The sequence below is a fragment of the Apus apus genome, chromosome 2 (assembly GCF_020740795.1).
Source record: "Apus apus isolate bApuApu2 chromosome 2, bApuApu2.pri.cur, whole genome shotgun sequence".
NCBI lineage: Eukaryota > Metazoa > Chordata > Aves > Apodiformes > Apodidae > Apus > Apus apus.
This window is the reverse complement of record NC_067283.1, coordinates 105,923,396-105,947,177: the sequence shown is the minus strand read 5'-3', so window position 1 is coordinate 105,947,177 and position 23,782 is coordinate 105,923,396. Positions and strand designations below refer to the sequence as shown.

The window sequence follows — 23,782 nt, the reverse complement described above, 5'->3', positions numbered from 1 at the left end:
CAAACAATCTTAACATTGGGTAAAAATCAGGTTTTCTTGTGCTGCATATTTGTCTGCTACTACAGCACAGGAAATGGTAAATATTTACCTTACTGACATTTCCCAGGATCTTATTTTTTGTAGCAGCATAATGGAAAAAAATCCCACAGCATTTGAAAAGATTGCCCAGAAATTATGTTTTGTAAACCATTTCTGTATTATTCCTTAGGATCTAGCTGCACAGTTTAAGCTTTTGACAGAAATAGGATTGGAAATGCTTACATTTGTATCTTCTAAAAATATCATAAACTGGATTCCAACACATTCATGTTCCTGACCCAGACTCTTGTGGTTGTGAAGGCACCTGCAGTGAAATAGAGGAGCCAGATGTTTCTGGGACACCAGGCATATGGAAATTATGAGCTGATTCTATGATGCTGGCAGCTGAGGACACTCAGCACATTTTACAATTAGACCCTCAATGAGCAAAATGATCAGGAAAAGAAAGATGTCTCACTTTCAAAGCTTAACAGACTGCTCTGATCTGCACTATTGTACTTAAAATATTAAAAAATGTATCTACAAAGCAGATGAGGGAAAGAGTTACCTTTCACCTGATGAAATTCTAAAACTGCTGCAGTGATCCCATAAGTTCTCACAGCTATTTAAGCTTCCTATCCCATGCTGACTGTTACCTGACATGTTCATTATTTACCATTCCCTAGTTTTGCCAGCCTTTTGAATACAAAAACAGGATGCTGGATGCCATTAGCTTGATGACTGTCTTATGTAGCTTTAAATCTCTTGTCTGCAAAGAAACTGGAGGCTCATCACAACCTGAAAACATGGTCTACAATAAGTGCCAAAACTGGTGGCACTGAGATATCAAACAGCATCAATAAAACATACTAGATAGCACATCATCTCCACCTAGTCTACAGAGCAAGTAATATCTGCTTAATGAATAAAGAGAAGACAAAGCATTTTGGCAAAACTCAGGTTAAAAGCTCTGTGTATCCATTTCTCACCACCAACTATTCACACAGGGAAAGGTGTTACTGATTCCATGTTTTGTTGAAATGAATGATTTTTGATGTGCAGAGAACATTTGTTTTATGAAACTATTCAAGACCCACTTTGCTACCTAAAATCTGTTTTTTTCTTTGTCCTTCTCCCTCACCTTTTTTCACTTATTCTCCCCTTTTTTTTTCTCAACCATGAAACTCTTTGCCCTTCAATATAAAGAGGTATGTTGTATGAGGAAAAAAAAAGTGTAATATTTAGAGTAAAAACTGCTTTAACCCCTACTTATTTAAAGATACGTTTTCTCCATTGGTTGTGTGTCACCTGTAGAGTGGGCTGTTATATTTTATTAAATAAAAGCCCTCCACTCACATGCTTTCAGGCTCAGTACTTCTTCATCCTACAAGCTATTAACCATCCCAGCCAAGCTCACAGGATTTAAGACCAGTCTTGGCATTCAGTGTGAATCTTCTCAACTAACTTAGTTGTACATGCTCTCCATCAGGGAGATGTTTATTTATATACCCTGTTAGCACTGACAGAAGCAGGCTCTCAGGACTGCAGCACATATTTGAAGTCCAGAAAAAGGGGATGACTGGGAAGGTAAATCCGATTATGGGAGGGTGATCTCATTCATAATGCCATGTGTAATCTGTGCAAGCACGCGACGCCGGAACAGATGTTGATGTGCTGTAGGCTGCAGACTTGGCATAGACAAGGACTGACCTGCAAGTAGCAGATGTGAGGTTAAACACAACCGCCCATTTACACAAAATTACACTCCACACTTTTGGGTGAACGTGATGCAGCTTTTCAGCTGCAGATCAAGTCCTAGAGGAAGATTTGGGAAGGGTGAGTGTTAGTATTGGAAATCTTAATTAATGACTTCTTGCCCTTATTTGTCTCCCTTTTTCTGAAAAGTGAATAGGCATTTTAACCTTAGCTGTAGATTAATATTATATGATCTAACTTCCCCATAGCAACATCCCAAAGATGGAAAGAAATGGCATAAAGTGATATGTCTAAGGACAGAGCCAGGTCCATTGGAAGTATGGAATAAGACAATGGCAGATCAGAGGATGCAGGCTGGCAAATCACACTATCAGAGCTTCCAACACAGGCACAATACTTCCCCTCACCCCACTTCCATCTCTCTGAATACCTTCTTCTCCTGCTTTCTCCTTTTTCTTTTTTTAAGAGGCAAATGGTAAAATGTCACATGAGAGCTCAGGGAACTGTGTCAAATAAGACAACATAAGGCCACGGCACCAAGTGACAGCTAATTCTGTCACTTGGGTGTAAATTACCCTTCACGCAAAATGGAAACTGGCAGATTTTCTCAGGACTTCCTGAGGCTGGCAGACTGGGGCTAGTAGTTCTTGGACAGGTTGGGTTTTACTCATAGCTTGTTTATTTTTTGTCTACTGAGACCCTGGCTTTTTTCCATCACAGATGTACATAATTTTATTTGACTCTTAGCAAAGTTCAGGACAAAAGAGTTAAAAGAAATTGAAAGCAAGGAATTTAAGAACAGAAATAGCCTGCTTTGTTTAAAAAGAGTCTGCCAGCATCTATTTTGCTATACTATTACAATTTTCAGATTCCCATCTAAACCTTCCCAGAAGGATACAGATCTACATTTTACTTTAGCTAAAGACAGAATTAATTTGAAAAATCATTACAGCAAAAAGAATGGTTATCAAGCCACCATCGTCTTGATTATGCAGAGACAAAAAGTAGGTGTCTTTCTCAACAGAACCAGCAAGCGATCTGTCACTGTAGAGGGTTCTATGATATTATTTACTGGGGTTTTATTTGTGGTTTTTTTTTTTTTTTTTTTTTTTTACTGTGATAGCTTAGCTCAAATCCTCTATCAGAGTAAGTAGGAGTTGTTCTGCTCAGATGGCTTACTGCATTTTAAGTGGAATGCAATTTAGCACTCTCCCATCTGACCAAAGCCAAATTCAGTAAGGGAAAACAATTTCCAAAGACCAACACATCCATTTCCCACCTTGAGAGGCCAGACAAAGGCTGAGGCATTAGAACAGATTACCAGCATCTGCCTACAGCTGCCTTTGATAAAAGGGACTATTAGGCTGTAATGGCAGCTAGATTGTCCCTCTCTGCAAAACAACATCAGGATCCCAGTATTTGAGTTGCACTGTGCTTTGTAACTAAGCATTGTAAGAAGCAGTGCAGTAAGATCAGTGTAATAGCAAGAAATAAAAAGAGTAAATCACATCTCTGTGTACACTTCAGAGCTTCTGTAGCTGGTTATTATTTTTTTTTTTAATGCACAGATTGTCTTGCTGCCACATTTTCTTTGAGTTTATCTGTGGTGTTACTAAAGAAAAAAAGCAGTCTCTGTTTCAAAAAGTGGCTCATAATATACACACCCCATAGCTTCAAAAAGCCAATTACTGTTAGACTGTTGCATAAACACCTATTTAGGAAGGATGAAAATGTGTAATTATTTACTGAATCTAGTACTTAATGCATCATATCTGGGCTCTGAAATGGGAATTACTGACATGATGAAACATAACGGCTCCAATTTGCTGTAGTACAAGAGAGATCCTGCAGAGATTTACTCATTAAATCCATTTATTAAAAATTCTTACTTAGTTTTTTGATAATCCAAAATCACTCAGTCACTTTAAAAAGCCCATCATCACTAAATATCTCATCTGTAACTTCTTGGAATATTTTATAGCTCAAGAGAGCTTTGTAAGTTTTATATCTGAGGACAACCAAAATATTAAGATTTGTCTTAAAGGAATCACATGGAACTTGCTGTAGGTGGGGTGGCAACACATTGCTGAAGACTGGACAGTAGCACACACTAAAAAGAACAACCTGAGTTATTTTTACAGACTGGATGTATTAATTAAGCACAGCCCCTCCAGGAAAGAGGTATAAGTCTTGCTTCCCAAAAGACAACTGTAGCTAAAAGCGACCACAGTAGTCTATTTTAGGAGGAGGAACTAATACCGAAAATGTGATTCCATTATATAAACTGGGACACGTCTTCAGCTTACTGATTCAGCTCACTTCTGTCATTGCCATCACAAAAGCATTGCATTGGAAATAAGCCAGAACAAAGAAAAGATTCGAGTCTTTGTTGTATTTCTTCATAAAGTGAAAATTGAATTAGAATAATAGAATTGTAGAATCATTAAGGTTGGAAGGGACCTTAAAGATTAACAAGTTCCAACCCCCCTGCCATGAGCAGGGAACCCTACCACTAGACCAGGCTGCACAAAACCTCATCCAACCTGGCCTTAAAAACCTCCAGGGATGAGGCATCAACAACCTCCCTGGGCAACCCATTCCAGTTCCTCACCACCCTTAGAGTGAAGAATTTCTTCTGAGTATCTAACCTAAATCTCTCCTCTCTCAGTTTAAAACCATTACCCCTTGTTCTATCACTATCTTCTCTGATGAAAAGCCCCTCCCCAGCTTTCCTGTAGGCCCCTTTCAAGTACTGGAAGGCCACTATAATGTCTCCTCAGAGCCTTCTATTCTTTAGGTTGAACAGTCCCAACTCTCTCAGCCTGTTTTCACAGTCCAGGCCTTTGATCATATTGGTGGCCCTTCTCTGGACCCTCTCCAACAGGTCTGTATCTTTCTTGTGCTGAGGGCACCAGAACTGTACACAGTATTCCAGGTGGGGTCTCACCAGAGCAGAGCAGAGGGGCAGAATCACCTCCCTGGCCCTGCTGGCCACACTTCTTTTGATGCAGCCCAGGATGCAGTTGCTCTCTGGGCTCCAGTGCACACTGGAGGCTCATGTCGAGCTTCTCATCCACTACCACCCCCAAGTCCTTTTCCTCAGGACTGCTCTCTAGCCATTCTATCCCCAGCCATTTTGCATGATTAAGAACTTTCTCATATTGCTACCTAAGAGACTTAGCCCAAAAGTTTAGAAGCATATCAAGGAAATCAAGAGTAAGAATAGTAAGCAAAGACTGAATACCAAAAGGTACCAAAGTTGTAACAAAGTACAACTCTTTAATTTCCTGCATTTGAAACACATAACTTTGGAGACCACTTTTAAACTCTTCTAAGCTTTATGCTTTCAGATGTGGACAACAGAAATAGGCCATAGAATCATAGAACGGTTTAAGTTGGAAAGGACCTTAAAGATCATGTAGTTCCAACCTCCCCTGCATGGGCAGGGACACCTCCCACTACACCAGGTTGCTCAAAGCCCCATCCAACCTGGTCTTGAACACTTCTAGGGTTGGAGCAGCCACAACTTCCCTGGGCAACCCGTTCCTGTGTCTCATCAACCTCACAATAAAGAATGTCTTCCTAACGTCTAACCTAAATCTACCCTCTTACAGTTTTAATCCATTAACTTTTGTCCTCTCACTACAAGCCTTCACACATAGAAAAGAGGTAGAACCAGGGAGAATGACAAAAAAATTTGATGTAATGCATTGCATTACATGATATCACTTAAATGGGAAACCAGCTGCAACTACCAAGTATTCTTAAAGTAGGGGCCTGTGTAGTATTTGTTCCAGTAATCCCTGACTTTCAGGCCACAAATTTCCACATGTCTTCAGGACACAGAGATCTTACATCCAAAAGGTAAAATGGAATTTATCAAACTTATTTAAATTCCTGTTCTCTGTAGGCATAAAACTACACCACATGTAAACGGACCTGGTGCAACCTGCCAAAAGTTTGGGTAGCCTTTCCATGGATGACTCTTTCTCATGGCTCAGTCCTGCTTCTGCTCAGGCACTTATTATCAGAGCAATTTTCATGAGTGCTTTGCATCATGCTTTAAGTCAGCTGGAAATGTTCCAGTAGAAGCTCTGTTCTGAGTTTCTCTCATAAAAAATTTCACTAGCTTCACAAACATGTTTTTTTTTTGGTGTGATGTGGAACTTCATATTCATAAAGCTGACTTCTGTGATAGACAAGACAAAACTTGCTCCAGCTACAGTCAGATGCCTCTGAAATTGGAAATAGTGTTCTGTTCCAAGGTCAGCTCCTCATTAGTGAAGGAAAACATTTTAAAGTGCTGGTTTAAGCAATTTGATAGTGGATCCAAAAGCAGACTGCATTTCAGGATTATTCAAGGAAATAGAGGAAATGAACCATTTAAATTTTTTGTCAAACAGTTTTCTACACTCTTCAAATCTATTTTAATTTTTAACATCTGCATGAAGGCCTTAACTTAGTTATATTTCTTCAGACCTTCTCCAGAAAGATCTTAATTTTGGTACAGATCCAGAAACCAGTCCTAGCTTCAATTGGAAATGTCTTTTGACATCCTAATTCCTTGTTTCATTTTGGGCAGAACACTCTCTGAAAGGACAGCTCTGAGGAGTTCAAAAAAGCCTGAAAGCCTGAGCACAGCTGGCATACAATCAGTTACAGCTTCCTTCTCCACAGGATTTTATTTTATTTTTGAAGTCTGCCTGGCACAAGTCTATTTTAAAAGTTGCTTGCATTTTTTTTTTTTTTTTTTTTTAATTGGCTAGGCAGCCCCGTAGAGATTTTCCTCAAAATACCTGACCCCTCTTGGTCAGATGTTCCAATGAACGGAAGCAAAACAGCTTGCTCAGCTGAAGCACCATAATTAGGATGTGCTGTGATAACTCTCAGTCCTTCTCTAACGTGCTGGCTACACAGCATGGTTTCCTTGGGATATTTGTTTGTTTTGCTTCTAAGCAGAAGTGCAATATTCCTGAGAATCACCAGATGGCGATGCTGCAGATAGCTTTGATATTCCTGTTTACCTGACTGTACATAGGTTAGCTATTGAGAAAACACTTACTGCAATCTAATGCAGTTTTTGCTGATGTTACTGCTCCAGCTCCATAAAGAGTCATCATTTTCAAATTAAACATATCCAATCTCAATTATATACTCGCATCCACGTGTGCTAATGTCTGAGCCCTCACAATGTCATCAGATTTGATGGCAGCAAAGAAACATGCATGGCTGCACAGGCACAGGTTAGAAACACAGACACAAGAAATGTCAGTGAAAGATGTTCTTTAGACATTTATTTGATTCTTAGTTTTTGTATTCTTTAAGGTCATTGAAATGATTCACGGACTTTTAAAACTGTTAAAAGGCTACCTATTTAGAGACTGAACCTGCTGGCTGAAGAGTTTCAGCTACAATGGCTGCATCTGCAAATAACCTGGGGTCAAATAATTTCATAACTCACACCTCATTAAATTCCTCTGAGGAGACCAAATGACCCGGGTGGTAATATTTAGTGCAGGCTATGGTGTCTAATATATGCCAGCACACTAAAGATGCTGGAGCCCCCAGCCTGCACAGTCCTGCTCCCAGGGAAGGACCTCAGCTACCTTTGCAGGTCTGACCAATGCTGAACGAGCAAATACAAGAGTGAACGGACCTTTTCAGCTGCTTGGCTTTCAAGGCATGATGAAGTTGTGAATGTGGCACTTATTTCCCACATGACTCTCTTTCTATATGAAGTGTTAAGATCATATTCATTCTTCTTAATTTCAAAATCCTTAATTTAAAAACAAGGATAAAATTTCATTTCACATACAAGCCTGCCTCACAAACAAAAGTACTCACCTCCCAGATACCTGCAGAAATTTCACTTTGGGGAGGTCAGGATTTTTTTCCCCATTCACAGAATAACATTTCATCTCGTTGATGACCACAGGCTTGTGCCTATGTCCCATTTGGGCTCAGTTACTCGGCAGTTACTCTCCCAGCATTCCTGAGAGAGCACTAAGACCAGCACATGCTGCTGAGGCCACCAGTTGGGCAGGGACCAGTAGGAAATTAAAACCCAAGGCTGCAATCACTGTAGTATAGGCTTACAGCAGAGGTATGTGAGATTTTTGTCCACAGTGCTTGCTTAATATTTTTATCCAGATGTCCTGGAAAATTGTGGGTCATTGCTCTGGAGGAAGAGAAGCCAGTGGACAGGCAGCTCTCTTTTTTTTTTCTATGATCATCAAGTTGACATTTTTCTGGGCTTACAGCAGTCAGAGAAATTCCCAGCATCAATGCTGATCACAGCTTTGTGCATTAGTGAATGAAAAGCCAGTTACCTTAGAGAATTGCCAATATTGATGAAAGGAACCTTGCTTGGTTGAACAGGCAGAGGTGTTTTTGGGGCTCTCTCATTTGGGGATGTTGAATCTTAGTTTAGATCATAAGTGTTCTTATGTCTCCCACAAAAGCATTTGAAACATCACCTCAGTGGAGGTGAGTCTGAGATACTGTTCTCATTTCATCACATCTGTGAAGCTGTTGTGCCATTTCCCATCTTATTGAAGCAGATATTAATAGGAATTTCAAAGATACCTTTCATGTTATTTCTCTTCTCTGAGCCAGTGACAGGCAACAGCAAGGTAGTCAATATAGATGTCTTTGGATGGAATTAATTCAGCTCCAATCCCCATTAAACCAATAGTGGTATGTAAGTCAAGTGGTAAAAGAGACAAGTTGCCTGAAATGCTACTAGTTCAGAGGATGGTCCCTTGGGAGCCCAAGACTTAAAAAATGGGATAGATGATAACTCAGTACAATTCACACAGCAGAAAATAGGTACCTACAGCAGTCTTTAAATGCTTCTATGGGTGTCCAAAGAAAAGGCTGCAAATTGTCCCTCTCTCTGCATTTTAAGGGGCTGACTACAGAAGCAGTAACCCAAGACAGACCCACTGGATTATATTTTTCAATACCAAAGCTTTGTTCACATGATATTTTAATGAAGCCATCTATTCAGAAAAGAGACCAATGTCTGTTTGTTGTTATACTACAAAACTGAGCATAAACAAGGGACAGTTTACAACAATTATTTTCTTTTTCAGGATTTCAGTTTTTTTGGACTGATACATACAGCCAGCCTTCTCCATTGATACACCATCTTCCCCAGACAGAGGCACCATTTTTCTAGGTGACAGAAAAAACCCTCTTATATAGACATAATTAAAAAATTGTTAATGCCTTCTGGATTAATGATTACTGTTATTTTTATAAAGGAAAAGTGTTAACAAACCTGTTCTCAAAGAACTGAAAAAACACTTGGGGATACCCAAGGTGATCTAATCAAGGCAAATGCACACTAAAAAATCCCTGAATACTCCCATCCTTCAGCTTTTATCTCAGAACACATTTGACACAAGCTAATACTGTACACAGAAGAAATATATACCTTATGTAAATCCTGTCTTTGTGGTATGGTGCAAATCCTGCAAGCATGCAAGAACAGCTGAACAATTTTGGTAAAAGGATTGACGGTGTCCTTTGATGACATAAACCAATTGACAAGCAGCTTTAAAAAAGACTGAAGTGAGAGATAAGGAACTTACAAGGTATAAACAACTGCACCTGTGAGATAACATGCAAAAAGTTTAAAGTACAGCAAACAAAAATTAAAGAACTGGGAAAAGAGATAGAGTAGGTGTGGTGAAATACTTATTATAGTCAGTATTAGCCATGAGTACAAAGAGTATATGAATCGTAAATGAAGCTTGTGTAAAGCTGGAACGGATGCAGAGAAGCCAAAAGAAAGAGGGCCCCTCTCTTCCTCCCATAGGGAAAAGCACACACATGTAATGGTTCCTGCCTCTTGCTTTCCTGAGTGAGAGAGACAGATCTAGATTTTGGGTTCTGACTTGCTTTTTTTTCCCCTTTAGCACCACTTTCGGTGATAGAATGTGGAATTCATCATGGTTATTTCCAAAAGAAAAGGAACCTCAAACATTAAAAGGATGGTTTGTCAGTCTCACATTTAGACCAAAACCTCTCTCTCTTGCAAGGCTTGAATAGTTTGAACTGCAGAAAGAATAGCAGCAGGATGTGAACATGCATATTTTGAACTGCAGAACTCTTCTTCCTTTTGACATTCCTAACTTGGAGATATGGCCTAGGGAGCTGTTAACAGTCTCTCTGAGACATTAAACAACACATCCAATAACTTGCAACTTACAGAAATGACAAAGATCACCTCATCTTTGCAGAAAAAATATGTACCTCATCTGCTGGTAAGAGCCAGCAGAGCTGCTAACCCAGAGCCTTCTTGCTCAGCCTTGCCAAATTGTGATTGCTCTTTTGGGGAGGAGAGTGAGAGAAGACATGACCTTGGACTTTCCTTCTGTGTGCTTTCAGCTAAAAATAAATTAGCTTGGATGTAGGAGGCACCACAAGTGCATCAGCCTTGATCTGTGCATAGTTTTAGGCTGATTAATCTGTCCAGCTCCTTGATGAAATACACACTCTCTTAGGGGCTCGCTGTCTGACAAAGAAGAGCTCATCGTTGATCTGATGGAGCTGCATGGAAAGGTACCTTCCCTTTACACCACCCCTCTGGATTTCCCTTTTTGTTACTCACCAGTACTGCTCTGGATGGTCCTCACCGTGGTGGTCGTACGTGGGGGAGAGGAGGAGCGCAGTGAAACGCACTCGTCGTCCTGGGAGCAGCCCTTCTCGATGGCTCTGACGTAGCTGTGGCTCCTCATGCGGAAGCAGCCCGGCATGGGCAGATCTAGGGCCTCCACTGCCTGGGACTCCAGTTCACTGAACACCGACTCGCAGACAGATTCAAACTGACCGTTCACCTCCATCTCACTCACCTGCAGGCAAAGAAAGGGCAGGTTCAGTGCATCCCATACCCCAGCCTACCCGGTGCAAATGCTCACAAGCCACAGTGGCACAAAGGCCAATACCTGTTGGAAGATCCCTTCACACATGAAGAACTGGGGAATGGCACATAAACATGTCCCATTTTACAAAGCAACAATTGTTATGGGGAAAAAAAAAAATAAATTATGTACAAAAAGGGAAGAGAGAAGCTTTAGGTAGACATACAGCAGAGTTTAAGCTCTTGGTTCTTCAGAGACAGGTGGGAAGCTGGGAGTCCTTATAGCAGTGCTTAATGTCACCCTGGGCCCACAGCAGAGGCAGAACCTCTGGCTATTATGACTATTACGACTATTACACTGAAAAACAAAAATCAGTCTCTCACTGAGGGAGGCGAGGCAAGAAAAGGTCATCTTAACCCTGGTACACAATCAGTCCAGCCCACAGGCAATCACAGTGATAAACCTGAGGGGTTGGGAAGCTCAAGAGTAGAAGTGGCAACAAATAGGTAGGAAGGGGAGGCTGATAAGGAACCAGCTTTGCTGCAGGAATAAAATGTGTGTATAACTACATGTCTGGGTTAACTCCTTCGGCTGAGAGAGATGCAAGGGAACCCTCAGACCCTTTGTGGAACAGACACTAGGTGGTGACAGAGACTTGCACTCAGGCAGGTTAAAGAACATTCACAAGCATGTGGCCTTGCTGCCGGTTTAACAGAACTGGGAACCTTTTGCCTCGGCTTAATTAGTAATGGATGCTCATGTTTCTAAACTGAGTCTTCTCTACTGAGCCATGAACTTGGCATTAGAGCACAATAATAACAACTGGAGGAAACATGCACATGGAAACTATCATTGGAGGATTTTCTTAGTTTTCAAGCATGCAAAAGGGCAAGATAGCAAGACAAGCTAAGACTGTTTTAGGGTGGTGGAAAAAAAGATAAATTATTTTCTAGGGTGAATTTTACCAAGCAAAACATTATGCTGAGTATTTCCACACATAAATAAAAAGGGAAATCTCAAAGAGTAGAACATATTTTTTCCAAGGGAAATATCTTAAAAGACCATGGAAGACTAGTAGATAGTACACCATAAAGAACAATCCTACAATGGTGGAGAATAGTCATATCCCAAAAAAATATCCCTGAATTTAAGCTATTTTTTTCTTTAAAAAAAACCCAACACAACTTTTTCATATTGGCAAATAACTCACACTCTGGCAGGCAGCTTTATTTCAGTGTTAGGTGTCCAGTTAAATAAGTAACCTAACCTAATGTTCATAACCTGAGGCCTGAATTTCATTGCTGTTTCCTCCTAGGTAACATCCTGACTCTCTTTGTAGAGCATCTGCCCATTCCCTGTGCGAAGTGCCTCACTATGAAATACACTCTGAGGCTGCAATGCCTAAAAATAGAATACCACAGAAATTCAAACTACAGCTTCATTCGAACAGTCCTGGCATCAATTACGTCAGGGGTTCGGATTTTTTTGACATTTCAGTGACTTAGACATACCAATAATAAGGGGCCAGTATCTGGCACTACATATCCTGCCCTGCTGCACTTCTGGTCTGGTACAAGAAAATTCTTTTATCCAAATGATTTATCCAAATTATCCACTTAAGAAAACCAGCCAAAAATCATGCCAAGGAGCTACAGGATTTAGCAGATAAACTACTGGCCCACTGCCCTGTGGAGTGCTGGCACTTCTGTTTTTCTTCCAGATCTGTCCCTGACCAATTAAACTGTACAAGCATGTTGTATGCAAGGATGGTATATTGTATGATGGTAAAAATCATAAACTGAATGTGTCACAGTGCCCTTTATTTTTTTTTTTCCTAGTTCAGAATGAGTATGAAGAGATCTCATGGAATTTCAGGGCAACAATACCTTTGCACTAAATATATTTACTGTGGCATTTGTGCTACATAGGTGAAAAGATCAGAGGTGCACAGGATTAAGAATCTACACAAGAGCAATAAAGAAAGCTTTAAAAATTCTAGTAAAACACTAAAAATATGGTGAAATACAAAATACTTGGAACTTTATTTTTCTTCAGCATCTCACTCAGCATGTGAACTATTTTCTGTGTTTTGTTTTTCTTTTTTTTTAATTTTTATGGAGGCATTAAAAAAGTTTTAGGTACTAAGCACAAGATCCTTAAGAAAACCCTGCATCTTCTTTTGGAAAATCAAAATAGAAAATTAGAGTGCTCCTTCAAATGAATTGCATGTTGTGCCACCCAGCCATTTGCAAAGGGCAGGTTATGGCTGACTCAAATGTTATCCTCTCCAAAACAAGATGGTGTAAGAAAGTTTCTGCTTCTTCAAAAACGTTTTGAAAATGGTTTGGTGTACAACAGATTCCACTAGAAGCAGAATCAAGTTTCTTCTATTGCACAGGCTCAGCCAGCACCCAGCAGGGTGGCTGCTTTCTGGGCTGCTGTGGGTGCCTGTCACCCACCTGGCTGATGGTGCTCATGGCTCTCATGTAGCTCTCGTTGCGGGAGCGGAACTTGGGGGATGTCAGCAGCCCCGCGGGGTCCAGGCTGTCCAGGCTCCTGTTGATGGAGACTTCACTCACTGCCCTCAGGTAACTGTGGCTCCGGATCTGAAGCTTTGGCGAGTGTTCGCTGGATATCCTGTGAGGTTTGAGAAAAAGAGAAAAAAAGAAAACAGGTATTTCACCAAATCTAAATGGCCTCACCAGGATCGGGTTAAAGAAAGGAGAGGCCTGATAGTAGGATCAGCTGCATAACCCCAAATGCATCAGCTGAACATCCACTTCTTGAAATGTATTCTATAGGAAGTACAGGGCTTCTGTTCCTCTGAAGGGTTGCTCCTCTGTGAAAACCTGGTGCTGATTAGACCTGTCAGTGCTGTGACTCTGACACCCATATATGTACACATGTAGCAGGGCTGCTTTTCATGGGTGTATGGGCAAACAGGGCAGGGAGATCATACATGACATGCAAATGCACTCACAATACATCTTAACCTGGGAAATAATTCCAAGAACTTGGCATTCCTGGTAAGGCTGTATGTGCTTTAAATTTTATTCTATTCCTGGCTTAAGATGAAAGTTTAGAAAATGTAGGCTAGCACAGCAGCTTTACATGGCAATATCAAGTTAGAAGTTTTAAGACCACAGTTTATCAACAGTTTCTGAAGTGATAACATTCCCTAGCTTCCCAATACCAGGGATAGATGAGATGCACAAGTAGTCAGAAACAAACAAAAAAAGCCCCTGTAAGTAATGTGCACAAACTTCAGTACTCCTGCCATATGTGCTTAAAGTCAACTAGCAAAGGTTATGATGTGTAGCTACAATCCACCATGTCCAGGATGTTTTATCCTCTGAAAAAGCCATCTAAGTGCTGTCTTCACAATCTGAGGCATCCTATAAAGATGTGAGTCCCAAACAGTGACTCATGTCATGCCTCTTATGCCATACAATTTGTTTTGGGGATGTTTCTTTTTAAACAATTACTCAATGGATAAAGTATTGACTTCAGTATTTCGTATTTGACTTTAAAGGGTGATTTAATATTTGGAATATCTTTAACCCTTTCCAAGTGTTACAAAGTAAACAAATTACACTACTAACACATTTTTCCATTTTTAAATGTAAATCTCACAGGGGTATTTGCAGATGTATGAAAGAAAAATCTGCCACCTAATTACAAGCTCAATCTTGGTCCCCTGGCCTTCAGAAATACATACACAGCTGACCTGAAAGAAGAGAATCCATTTTATGTCTAATTCCTTAAGAATTTGCAGATATTTTGTATTCAAGTAGCTAACAATGGTAATTAGTATGAGCAATTTCCCAGTGGCATGCACAGTTCTGGTAACAGTCAACGTATTTTAGGAGGACAATTCTACTGTGTAATTGCAGACCTAAGTAGTTCAGAAACTGGGTCTGTTTCTGAATGGTAGAATATCATAATAAAAAGTAGGTCACCTCTACAACACCTTGTTTTCTGGCTGCTAATCACCTTCCTGGTAAAAATATGTAAACTTGTGCTAATTACTCAATATTCTTGTCACAAGATGAAGATTAAGCCTCTGCTTGCTATTTTCACTGTGTGTACATTGCAAGACTCACAGCAGCCATATTAATGTGCTTTGACTCCTTACACCATTTGATGCCACATGACAAAAGTAGAAAGTTTTTCAGACACCATAATTAGCTGTGTTTCAAACCCAAAACAAGGAAAACTACAAAAACTGACTTCTACTAGTGGTTAGCTACAACATTTTGAGAACTGACACTAATCATGGAACTCTTGGAAAAAAATTCTAGCCTGTTAGTTGATGAAAAAATAAAGAAATATCAAATTAAAAGAGATAAAATAGGATGAATGATTCAACAGACCATTTTTCAGATGCACAAGAACTACTCACCACTCTGCAGATCTGCAAAGTGATGAGCATTGTCTGAAATGCATTTCTTAAATGAATTAAAAATGTATTTTATGAATATGCTGTGAACAGTTTGCTGCCAATATTCATGAAAAATTCAAATATGCTTGATTAGCTGCCAGTTAGTCAAATACGTCACCTGGGGCTGTCACTGTTCACTGATTAGCTGAGTTCACAAGAAGACTGCAGCTCATCACCAAATTCAGCACACAGATATTGCCAGGCAGAAATTTGCAAGTGCTGAGGCAGGTGCTTTTTAAAGATTGATGTGGCAAGATGCAAGCACCCATAGCAGCAAGATTTTACCAGAGTACAGATCAGATGGGATGCTCCAATTGTCATGGAAAGCCACCACAAAAGGCATAGAAATTAATTTTCTGAGTACATTAGTGTTGCATAACAATGTTTTCCCAACCCTGCTGGAAACCAGGGCATCCATCCATGAGAGTAAATGTTTCCCTGTTGTTTCAGATGTGGGTGGTCAGCACAGCTGCCTTCTTTTTCTGACTAATTTTGCTCCTGACTATACAACTGGCCAGTTTGGCACATATCAAAAACTGTATTTTACAGGTGGCCACTTATCTTAGCCTGCACAAACCTCCCATCTGTTGTATAAAACAGACTAGGGTATTGGCAGCTGTTGGAGGACTTGGCTCTTTGCTTACTGATTGCTACAATCACTGTTTCACTAGATGTACTGATGGGGAAAAAAATAAAAAAGAAACAGGATTTACAGCATACACAAAGCAACATCTGAAGGTTTGCATTTATAATGATTACTACTGCTTTTATAGCTGTGTAATAAATCGTCACTATATTCTACAGTACACTTTAATGAACAGCTGAAATGCCACTAGAAATTTAGAAAACATTCCATTTAGGAATAAATCTGGCTCTGTATGACAGGGGAAGATCTGAATGTTTAATCAGTTTTCTCAGAGTTACTATTACCAGTAACCAGTATATGAAAATACTGTTTTCTTCCTTAAGACTTCAACTACATCATCTGTTTATCCTGCATCACCTGAACCTTTGTTTGTGCCACCATAATTTCCACAACTAAGTATGACAGACAAAGGACTGAGACTTTGGGACAGCTCTTCGGCCAATACAAAATGGGCTGTTAGCTCCACTCACTGCATTGGATATATTAATTGGCAGAAGGAGGATGTGAATTATTAACGATCTTGAACAACTCCTCAAGCATGCTGCATCGTTCCTGTGCTGCAGTGCCTGCCAGTGTGACAAGTGCTGAAGGGTAGGCTTGTCCTCAGTGCCAGGGCCCTTTCAGAGGGGCTTCATCCTGTGCATAACCCTAAAAGAAGGGTTTTGCCTGTGAGGCTTCTAGTTCCTTATGGATACTGGATGTGATGGCGCTGGTTGAAGCAGAACTCAGGGAGCTTACAGAAAGCATGAGGGGCTGGCCTGTCCCCTACGGCAACATGATGGGTTCACAGGTGGCAGGTCCCTTAACCAGCTGTGCTGTCCTTTTTTCCTTTTTCCCTGTACTGCTGCCTTTGCTCCAGGCCTCATCCCAGAGGATGGGAGCACAGCTGCAATGGCACATGTTGGCAGTGCATGGGGTGGGAGGAGTAGCACTCCTGGATGTGCTGTCCAAGAATCACACCAAGAGACACCAGGAGAAAATGAGGGGGTTGGTTTTCTAATACTCTGCTGGCTACCACTGTGGGTTTCCCAAGGGGGTTGAGTAGAAAAGGAGATAGCCCTGTGCTGAAATGTGTGAAAATGGAGACTGATGAGTCCTGGTGGAGAAACAAAGGCATCCCTCAGTAAAGGAAGGAAAATGCCCCTGGTTCACACTGTGCCTCAGGTAAGATTGCCCTCCTGTGAGGGGAAAATGTTACTAAAAGCCTGCAAGGGGCTCTGAGAAGCATGAGAGCATTCATTTCAGCAGAACATGTGTTTTAGCAAAGCACCTAAACCAGAAGATCTTGAAGGTGTGTAAAGGAAATCTATGAGCTACCCTTCCACACTGCCCTTTGGTTTCTGCTCTGTACGTTTCAGACAGAATGAGGCTCATCCTCCTGTTTTCATTCAAATATAGAAATTAAAAGATTTAAAATGTCTAATCATCCCAACCACTGCTGCAACATGGATGTTAATGAACACTTTTGACCAACTGTTACAGACATGTTTGTATTTACAGTCTTAATTCCGATGGAAACACATTCTGGTTTCTAATTTGCTTAATTGACTGTTTGCAGAGTAAGGAGTCAGTCAGCACAGACAAGCACAGGAGGACCCAGGCTTAGCTGATTTGCTCTGGTTTGTACAGGGAAGTCTGAGACAGACGCAGCAAATAGTCTTAGCCTAGTGCCTGACTTGGGTGATGGTCCAAGGATGAATGAAGGGGGAAGAAAAGCTATACATTACCCTAACATACTGCCTTGTCAGTTCTGACTTGTATATGCTGGCCATAATTTAGCTCATTCAAATACATATTAAAGGGTTGAAAATGCAGTGTTAGCAGATTAAAAGTGACATATGTTTGAATATATTCCTGGAAGAGTTCCTTTGTCTTCAAAATGGCTTTTGAATGCCAAAGAGAAAGTAGAAAACAGGGATTTACAAGAACAGGCAAGTTTAGTTTCAAATATTTTCTTTGTATTTAGGAAAGCACAGTGCACTCTGTTGTATATGTGCTCTTTATGGAAAACACTTTCATTTATTACGTTTCATTTCTGAACGTAAAAAGGGAGAGACAAGACTGAAGATGGATGCTTCCTTTCCCCTTTAGGACAGACATAATATAAAAAAGCGTTACAATGAATATTATCTTCTGCAAGCTCAGCATTCTGATTCATAGCACAAAGCACAGTGTTGTGCCAGATGGGTTCTGTGCTATGCCAACAGAAAATGACAAAGCAGAAAAAAGTGAAAGTCCAGAAACACATCCTGAATACTTCGGTAAGCCAGCAGAGGAGCAGGCTAAAATTTGCCTTCAAAAACAGAAAGCCCCAAGCAATACACCACACACAACCCAAACCCAAGAAAAAGAAATGGCAGAACCACCACTATTGCTAAATATCCCAGCTCTCATCTTTGTAGCCTACAAGGGGCAGCCTAGCTGCCCGGGGCTTAGTTATTGCAGGCTGAATTTCCCACCTCTGGTGTGGCTGGTGGGCATGTCCAACATATGTTTCTGTGCTCTCTTTTATTTGCATTTTATTGTTGCTAGAAGGTAGAATAATCAAGTGCAGTCTGACACAGGGCAAACACTGAAGTACAGCAGGGAGGAGCATGTCCAGAACAAAGTCATTCAAGTGCATCTGTCTGACCCTGGTCATGATATGGGTCACCAGACTGGGGTAAATTAATCATGTCAGTACCTATGTTCTGCTGCTTTTTCAGTGCAGCAGACACAAATCTGTCCTGCTACCAAAAAGACAAGGGCAGCACATAAACAGTTTCCAATTATGAGATTTCCAGATTTTGAAAATCTCCTTTTCTGTTTTTGTTTGTAATAAATGAATCTCCTCATGGGAAATTCCTACCATGAAGCTAAAAAAACCCACCTAACCCCCCCCCCCACCCTTCAAGTCTCTAATGTGCTGCTGAGAAGCCAAGGGTAAAAAAGAAAAATCTAAAACTTGGAGACAATCAGGAAAAACTCATTTCCTGAAGAGCAATTCAACGTTTTCTGCACAAAATTGGAATCTGCTTCCTTTTGCAGTAGAAAATATTCCACTGATCAGACTAAAATTGACCTCGCTGCATGGACCAGCCAACACATACCAGAAAGCTGCATAGGACATCCCAGTGTCACAGGGTTTGTTGCAGGGTGGGAAATGGCAGAAATTGCAGTACGTTTTATTTGTCTCTCTGCCTGATTTTACAGATTCTGGTAGGTCAGAGGAGAGCACTTAAAAAGATAATAAATCCAGAAGTCCACACAGTTTGGTGTCATGCAGCTCTCTAACGTGCCTATCTCCAGCTGTTGTGGGTTTTTTTGAGTAAGCACATGGTGCCTTGCCAGATAATCCTGATTGTTTGATAGAGGGCAGCAGGAATTGAATCAATGTTTCTTAGTAGCAAAAGCTTCTAAAAAGCCCAGTCTTTTAAAAAAACTCTGTGTTTGGCTACTACCAGCGTCAGAACCACCCATGAAACCACTTCTTATGATTTTATTACAAATCTGCTTCCCTCTCAAAGGGCTCATTGGGTTGTCTTATTCTTTTTTGGGGTGTGGGGGTGCTGAGGTTGTATGACCATGTTTCAAGAGCCCTTAGTAAGTGTTAAAATGTTAATAAAGCTGACTACTGTATAAAAATTAGCATATATGTTAAAATAAAGTTTCCCCTTTATTTCAAAGATCCTCTCAGGTGCCATGTAAAAGTAAAAAGAAAAAATAAAAAGGCTCATGAATTGAAGGAACCTTTCCTTTGCCACTGACATGCTGTATCTTCTCCCTGCTTTCTATACATGGTGAAAAAACAGAGCACAGCAAGGAAGGGGCACATAATGTCATATATATAATTGAATTGGTAAGAGAGGCAGATGGAAGATGATGCAGACATAGAATTATCTTTTAATCAGATATCTGGTCTACATACTGGTGCTCTTCTGTTCCACCCCAGAGAGTGAAGAGAGATGTTGAAGCATAAAACCAGTTTGACCCAGATGAACCAGCTCAGCCCAGTTATGACAGGGTAAGCCATTTCTGTATAACACCACATAATTTTTGTTTACACTAGAAGAGAAATATATCCTCTCTTGTCACATCCAGCAGGGTAATATATAACAAAATTGAGAGTGCCCAGGTTCAGAAGAATAGCTTTTCTCTCAGAAGACCAATTGAGGGAAGCTGTGGGCTTTCATGTCCGCTATAGCTAGGGGAGTACATGCTTAAAAAGGATTTTGGAGATTCCTGCTTGAGGAAAATCATCTGAACCAAGACTAAATGCATGACACGAGGCTCTTTCCTTTTTCAGCAACAGAGAGATCTATCTATCCAAGCTGGAAAAGCTCTTGCCTTGTGTCAGGTATAGCACTAGGAATGAAAACTGCTGCAGGGCCTGAACTGGTCAGCCATGCCTGGAACATTGTCTGGGGTCTTTTGGTCTATGTTGGGGTGAGAATGAATCCTCTGGTGCTCTCTGTATTAAAACTCTCCACTACTCTTTGATGAACTCTCTCTTTGCTGGCACAGAAGTCAAACACTCCTTCCTGCAGAAGGCATTCCACCTCCCCTCAGTGGTGGTAGGCTAGGTTACTTCAGTGGTTAGTGACCTGCTACACCAGTTAGATATACACAAGTCCATGGGAACCACCCAAGGGTACTGAGGCAGCTGGCAGAAGTGCTCACAAAGCCACTTTCCATCATTTACCAGCAGCCCTGACTAACTGGGGGGGTTCCAGTTGACTGTTGGCTCGCCAGTGTGACTCCCATCTACAAGAAAGGCCCAAAGGAGGATACAGGCCTGTCAGCCTGACCTCTGTGCTGCGGAAGGTTCTGGAGCAGATCATCCTGACTGCCATCACGTGGCACATGTTGGACAACCAGGCAATCAGGCCTGGTCAGCATGGGTTCAAGAAAGGCAGGTCCTGCTTGACTAGCCTGATCTCTCTCAATGACAAGGTGACTCACTTAGTGGATGAGGCAAAGGCTGTTGATATTGTCTACATAGACTTCAGTAAAGCCTTTAACACAGTTTCCTACAGCATCCTCCTGGAGAAACTGGCTGCGCATGGCTTGGACAGGCTGGATGGCCTAGCCCAAAGAGTTGAGATGAATGGAGTTAAATTCAGCTGGCAGCCAGTCATAAGTGGTTCTCCCCAGGGTTCAGTGTTGGGGCCAGTTCTTTTTCATATATTTAGCTATGATCTGAACAAGGGGATCAAGTGCTCTTTCAGCAGGTTTGCAGAAGACATGAAGCTGGGTGGGAGTGTTGACCTGCCTGACGGCAGGATGGCTCTACAGTGCGATCTGGACAGGCTGGATCAATGGGCTGAGGCCAATTGTATGAGGTTCAACAAGGCCGTGGAACACAGACCATGTCACCACCACTTCTGTAATTGGTGCTATTATTGTGAGTCAAATAATTTTCCACCACTTGGATGTCTGGTAACACACTTGAGACATCTTCTCGCACACCTGCAGACCTACCCTTCCTAACATAGTCATGGTGAGAACTCAAGTTTGAGTCTCAGTCTGTAATGATGTTAAGCTTACTCCTACTCAGAATACCGACAGACAGCTTTTTTCTTTTTTTAACCTCAGGGTATCTGGGATCAAGATATCGCCCGTTGCAGCCCTTGTGCTATTCTACAAAAATCACAGTCTCCACAAGCTTGAACCTCACCTACTTATTTTAATTTTCAGGTCTCCCCCATTCACACATTGAAAGTTTGATTAATTATGTCAGTGGGAAAAACTAAGACTTCCAGATCTCTGCCAAACCGCAGGAGGAAAGCAGTTACTTTTCAGGAATGCCACCCAGCCGTGTGCTGAGCTGGCTGCACAACCGGTCCTCCCTGCTTAGCACCATGATTTATGCAAGAGCTCTGGCTCCTCCGTAAAGTAGGAGGATAGCACTCCAGCTCAGCTAAAAGGCATCTTCTGGGCAGACTTCCCATAGCTGAAAGTCCTCCTGTGCTACTCCAAGTTACAATATTGGCCAGTATTTATCTACAAATAATGTTTTCCAGTAAATACTAAAAAAGTATTTGCTGTTGAATGTCACTGCAGTGTTTATTTATGAGCAATTTTTCTTGACAAATTGCAATGCATTTTCAGTGCTCAGTGTCCTCAACTCCACGTGCATCTGAAAGCAGGTGATGGTCACCCACATGCTGTATGGCCTGCAAGCCTTGCCATGTGCCTGCTTCTGAGTCACCTAGTTCAAAAAGGCATTTCCAAACATCCTGGCTTGATTTGTATAAACAGCTCCCAGTGAGGGTAGGAACACATATTAGTTTTGCAAATCAACACTGTTAATCCAAAACCTTCACATAAACAAGCAGCCACCTGCATTTTCCAAAAATGCATTTTTCATATGCAGCATTTTTTCACTTCCTATTCAGCCTTCCGTCATTTCAAAAGTTTCAGATACCTATTGAAAATGTAAAAAGCAAAAAAAAGCAGATTCAACACCAGCTGTACAGATGTGCAACACAAATCGAGCTACTGGAGAACTCTGAGAAGCAAGTACACTGTAAAGCAATGAGGAGGATAGGCTAGTAACTCTGTAAGGGAGAGGGGGAAAATCCCAAGTCTGCCGAAGCTAAGGGGCTGAGCTCACCTTCTTACATCTCTGAGTAACAGCACTACCTCCAACTGAAGGTCTGAGAAAGCAAGACTCAATAGAGGGCCAAGCATGCTATGTGAAAAACACTTTGAGTGTCTCACCCGCTGTGGGCACACGTTATTTCTTGGTAACACCTGCAAATTGTTGACCTGGCCTGTAAAATTTGCTGGTGGTAACTGTGGATCTGCTCTTTTCTCTGGACGGGTTAATTTTGAAAAATCATATGTGCACTCTTACTAAGTGGCTGTTTCATTATCCTCTATTTTAGATGGTTTGTACTTGAAGAACACTAATCAGCTTGAAGTGTAGGAAGGACTGCTTTTTCTTCTTTTCTAAGCAACTACTTCTAACTTATTACATTTTGTTTCTGTGCAGACACCAGGGAGGTGGTGACTTGAAATGCAAGCTACTCCTGACAACACAGGAGTTGAAAGGTGGTGAGAACACAGAGCAGTGACCTCCTGGATAATTTTACAGCCAGTTTCTCAAGCTGTGACTAGATAAGTATATCTTGGAACTCAGATACGATTTGCAGCCATTCCTTCCTAACAAAAAAAACAAACAACAACAAAACCCAAACCAAACCAAAACAAAGATTTTTGGGGACACTGTTCAAATAGAGTTATCACTGACTAAGATAAAACCCTGCAACTACTATAGTCACACCAAAGAAGCTGACAATGCAAACTTTTCTTCTATAATTTTATTTAAAGCAGTGCTTGGAATATAAGTAAATGAAAAAATAATGCTGTGCAGTAGGGATTCAGACAGATTCTCTAGTGATTCTCTGGGCAGCATTCTCTGCTTCTTTGGGAGATTTTCCCTTTTATCACTGAAAATGCACAGCAAAAGTCATACCTCAGGAGTAGGGAGACTTTCCGTCCATACAACTTTCCTCAGAAGAAAGAAGCTGATACCACTTCCCCTTCAGCTGCTTTTACATCAAATGAAATCCCTCAAAAGAAACCCAGATAATTAAAAAAGCCCAGCTGTTCATATGTATTTTATAATGCTCTCTTTCCATTCCAAAGTCTTTCCGGTTTTGTTTTCCAGTGATTACAAGAAGACCTGTCTGCTGTACTAAGATACAATATGAAGTGATACTCTGTTATTTTGGGTTATGTGTGAAATACATTGTGGTCTGGGCAAGCTGCCTTGACAGTGGTTTTCATAAACAGTGAATACCTTGAGGTGGAAGTCTACGGCTGATTTCCATTAGGAAAACTTTACTGATAAATAGAAGTTTGCCCAAAAGATGCAAAGTTATGCTTACCATACATTTTCAGATTTTTTCTTCCCTTCTTAAGAAAGAGATGCATTCTATGTTATAGGCTACTGCTGGGCTTGTACAGAATTCTTCCTGATAAAGTAGAAATAATTATATTTTGGAGTATGATGGAACAAAAACAAAATAATATTTTTAGAAGTGTGCATAATAGTGACAAATCAGCTGGAGCCTGAAGGGGATTTCAAAACCAAAATTATTGAAAAAT

The 23,782-nt window shown here is 40.9% G+C and overlaps 1 protein-coding gene across 5 annotated transcripts in view; it reads right to left on the bottom strand.

Annotated features, from left to right (window-relative positions):
- Positions 1-23,782, bottom strand: part of DLGAP1 (DLG associated protein 1) — a 411,297-nt gene that overhangs the window by 81,288 nt on the left and 306,227 nt on the right. For all 5 annotated transcript variants that reach the window (XM_051611840.1, XM_051611837.1, XM_051611838.1 and 2 more), the window contains 2 exons: positions 13,061-13,238; positions 10,352-10,592 (listed from right to left, as the gene is read on the bottom strand). In XM_051611840.1, the coding sequence (XP_051467800.1) occupies positions 10,352-10,592; positions 13,061-13,238 (419 nt within the window). The remainder of the gene's footprint in view (positions 1-10,351; positions 10,593-13,060; positions 13,239-23,782) is intronic.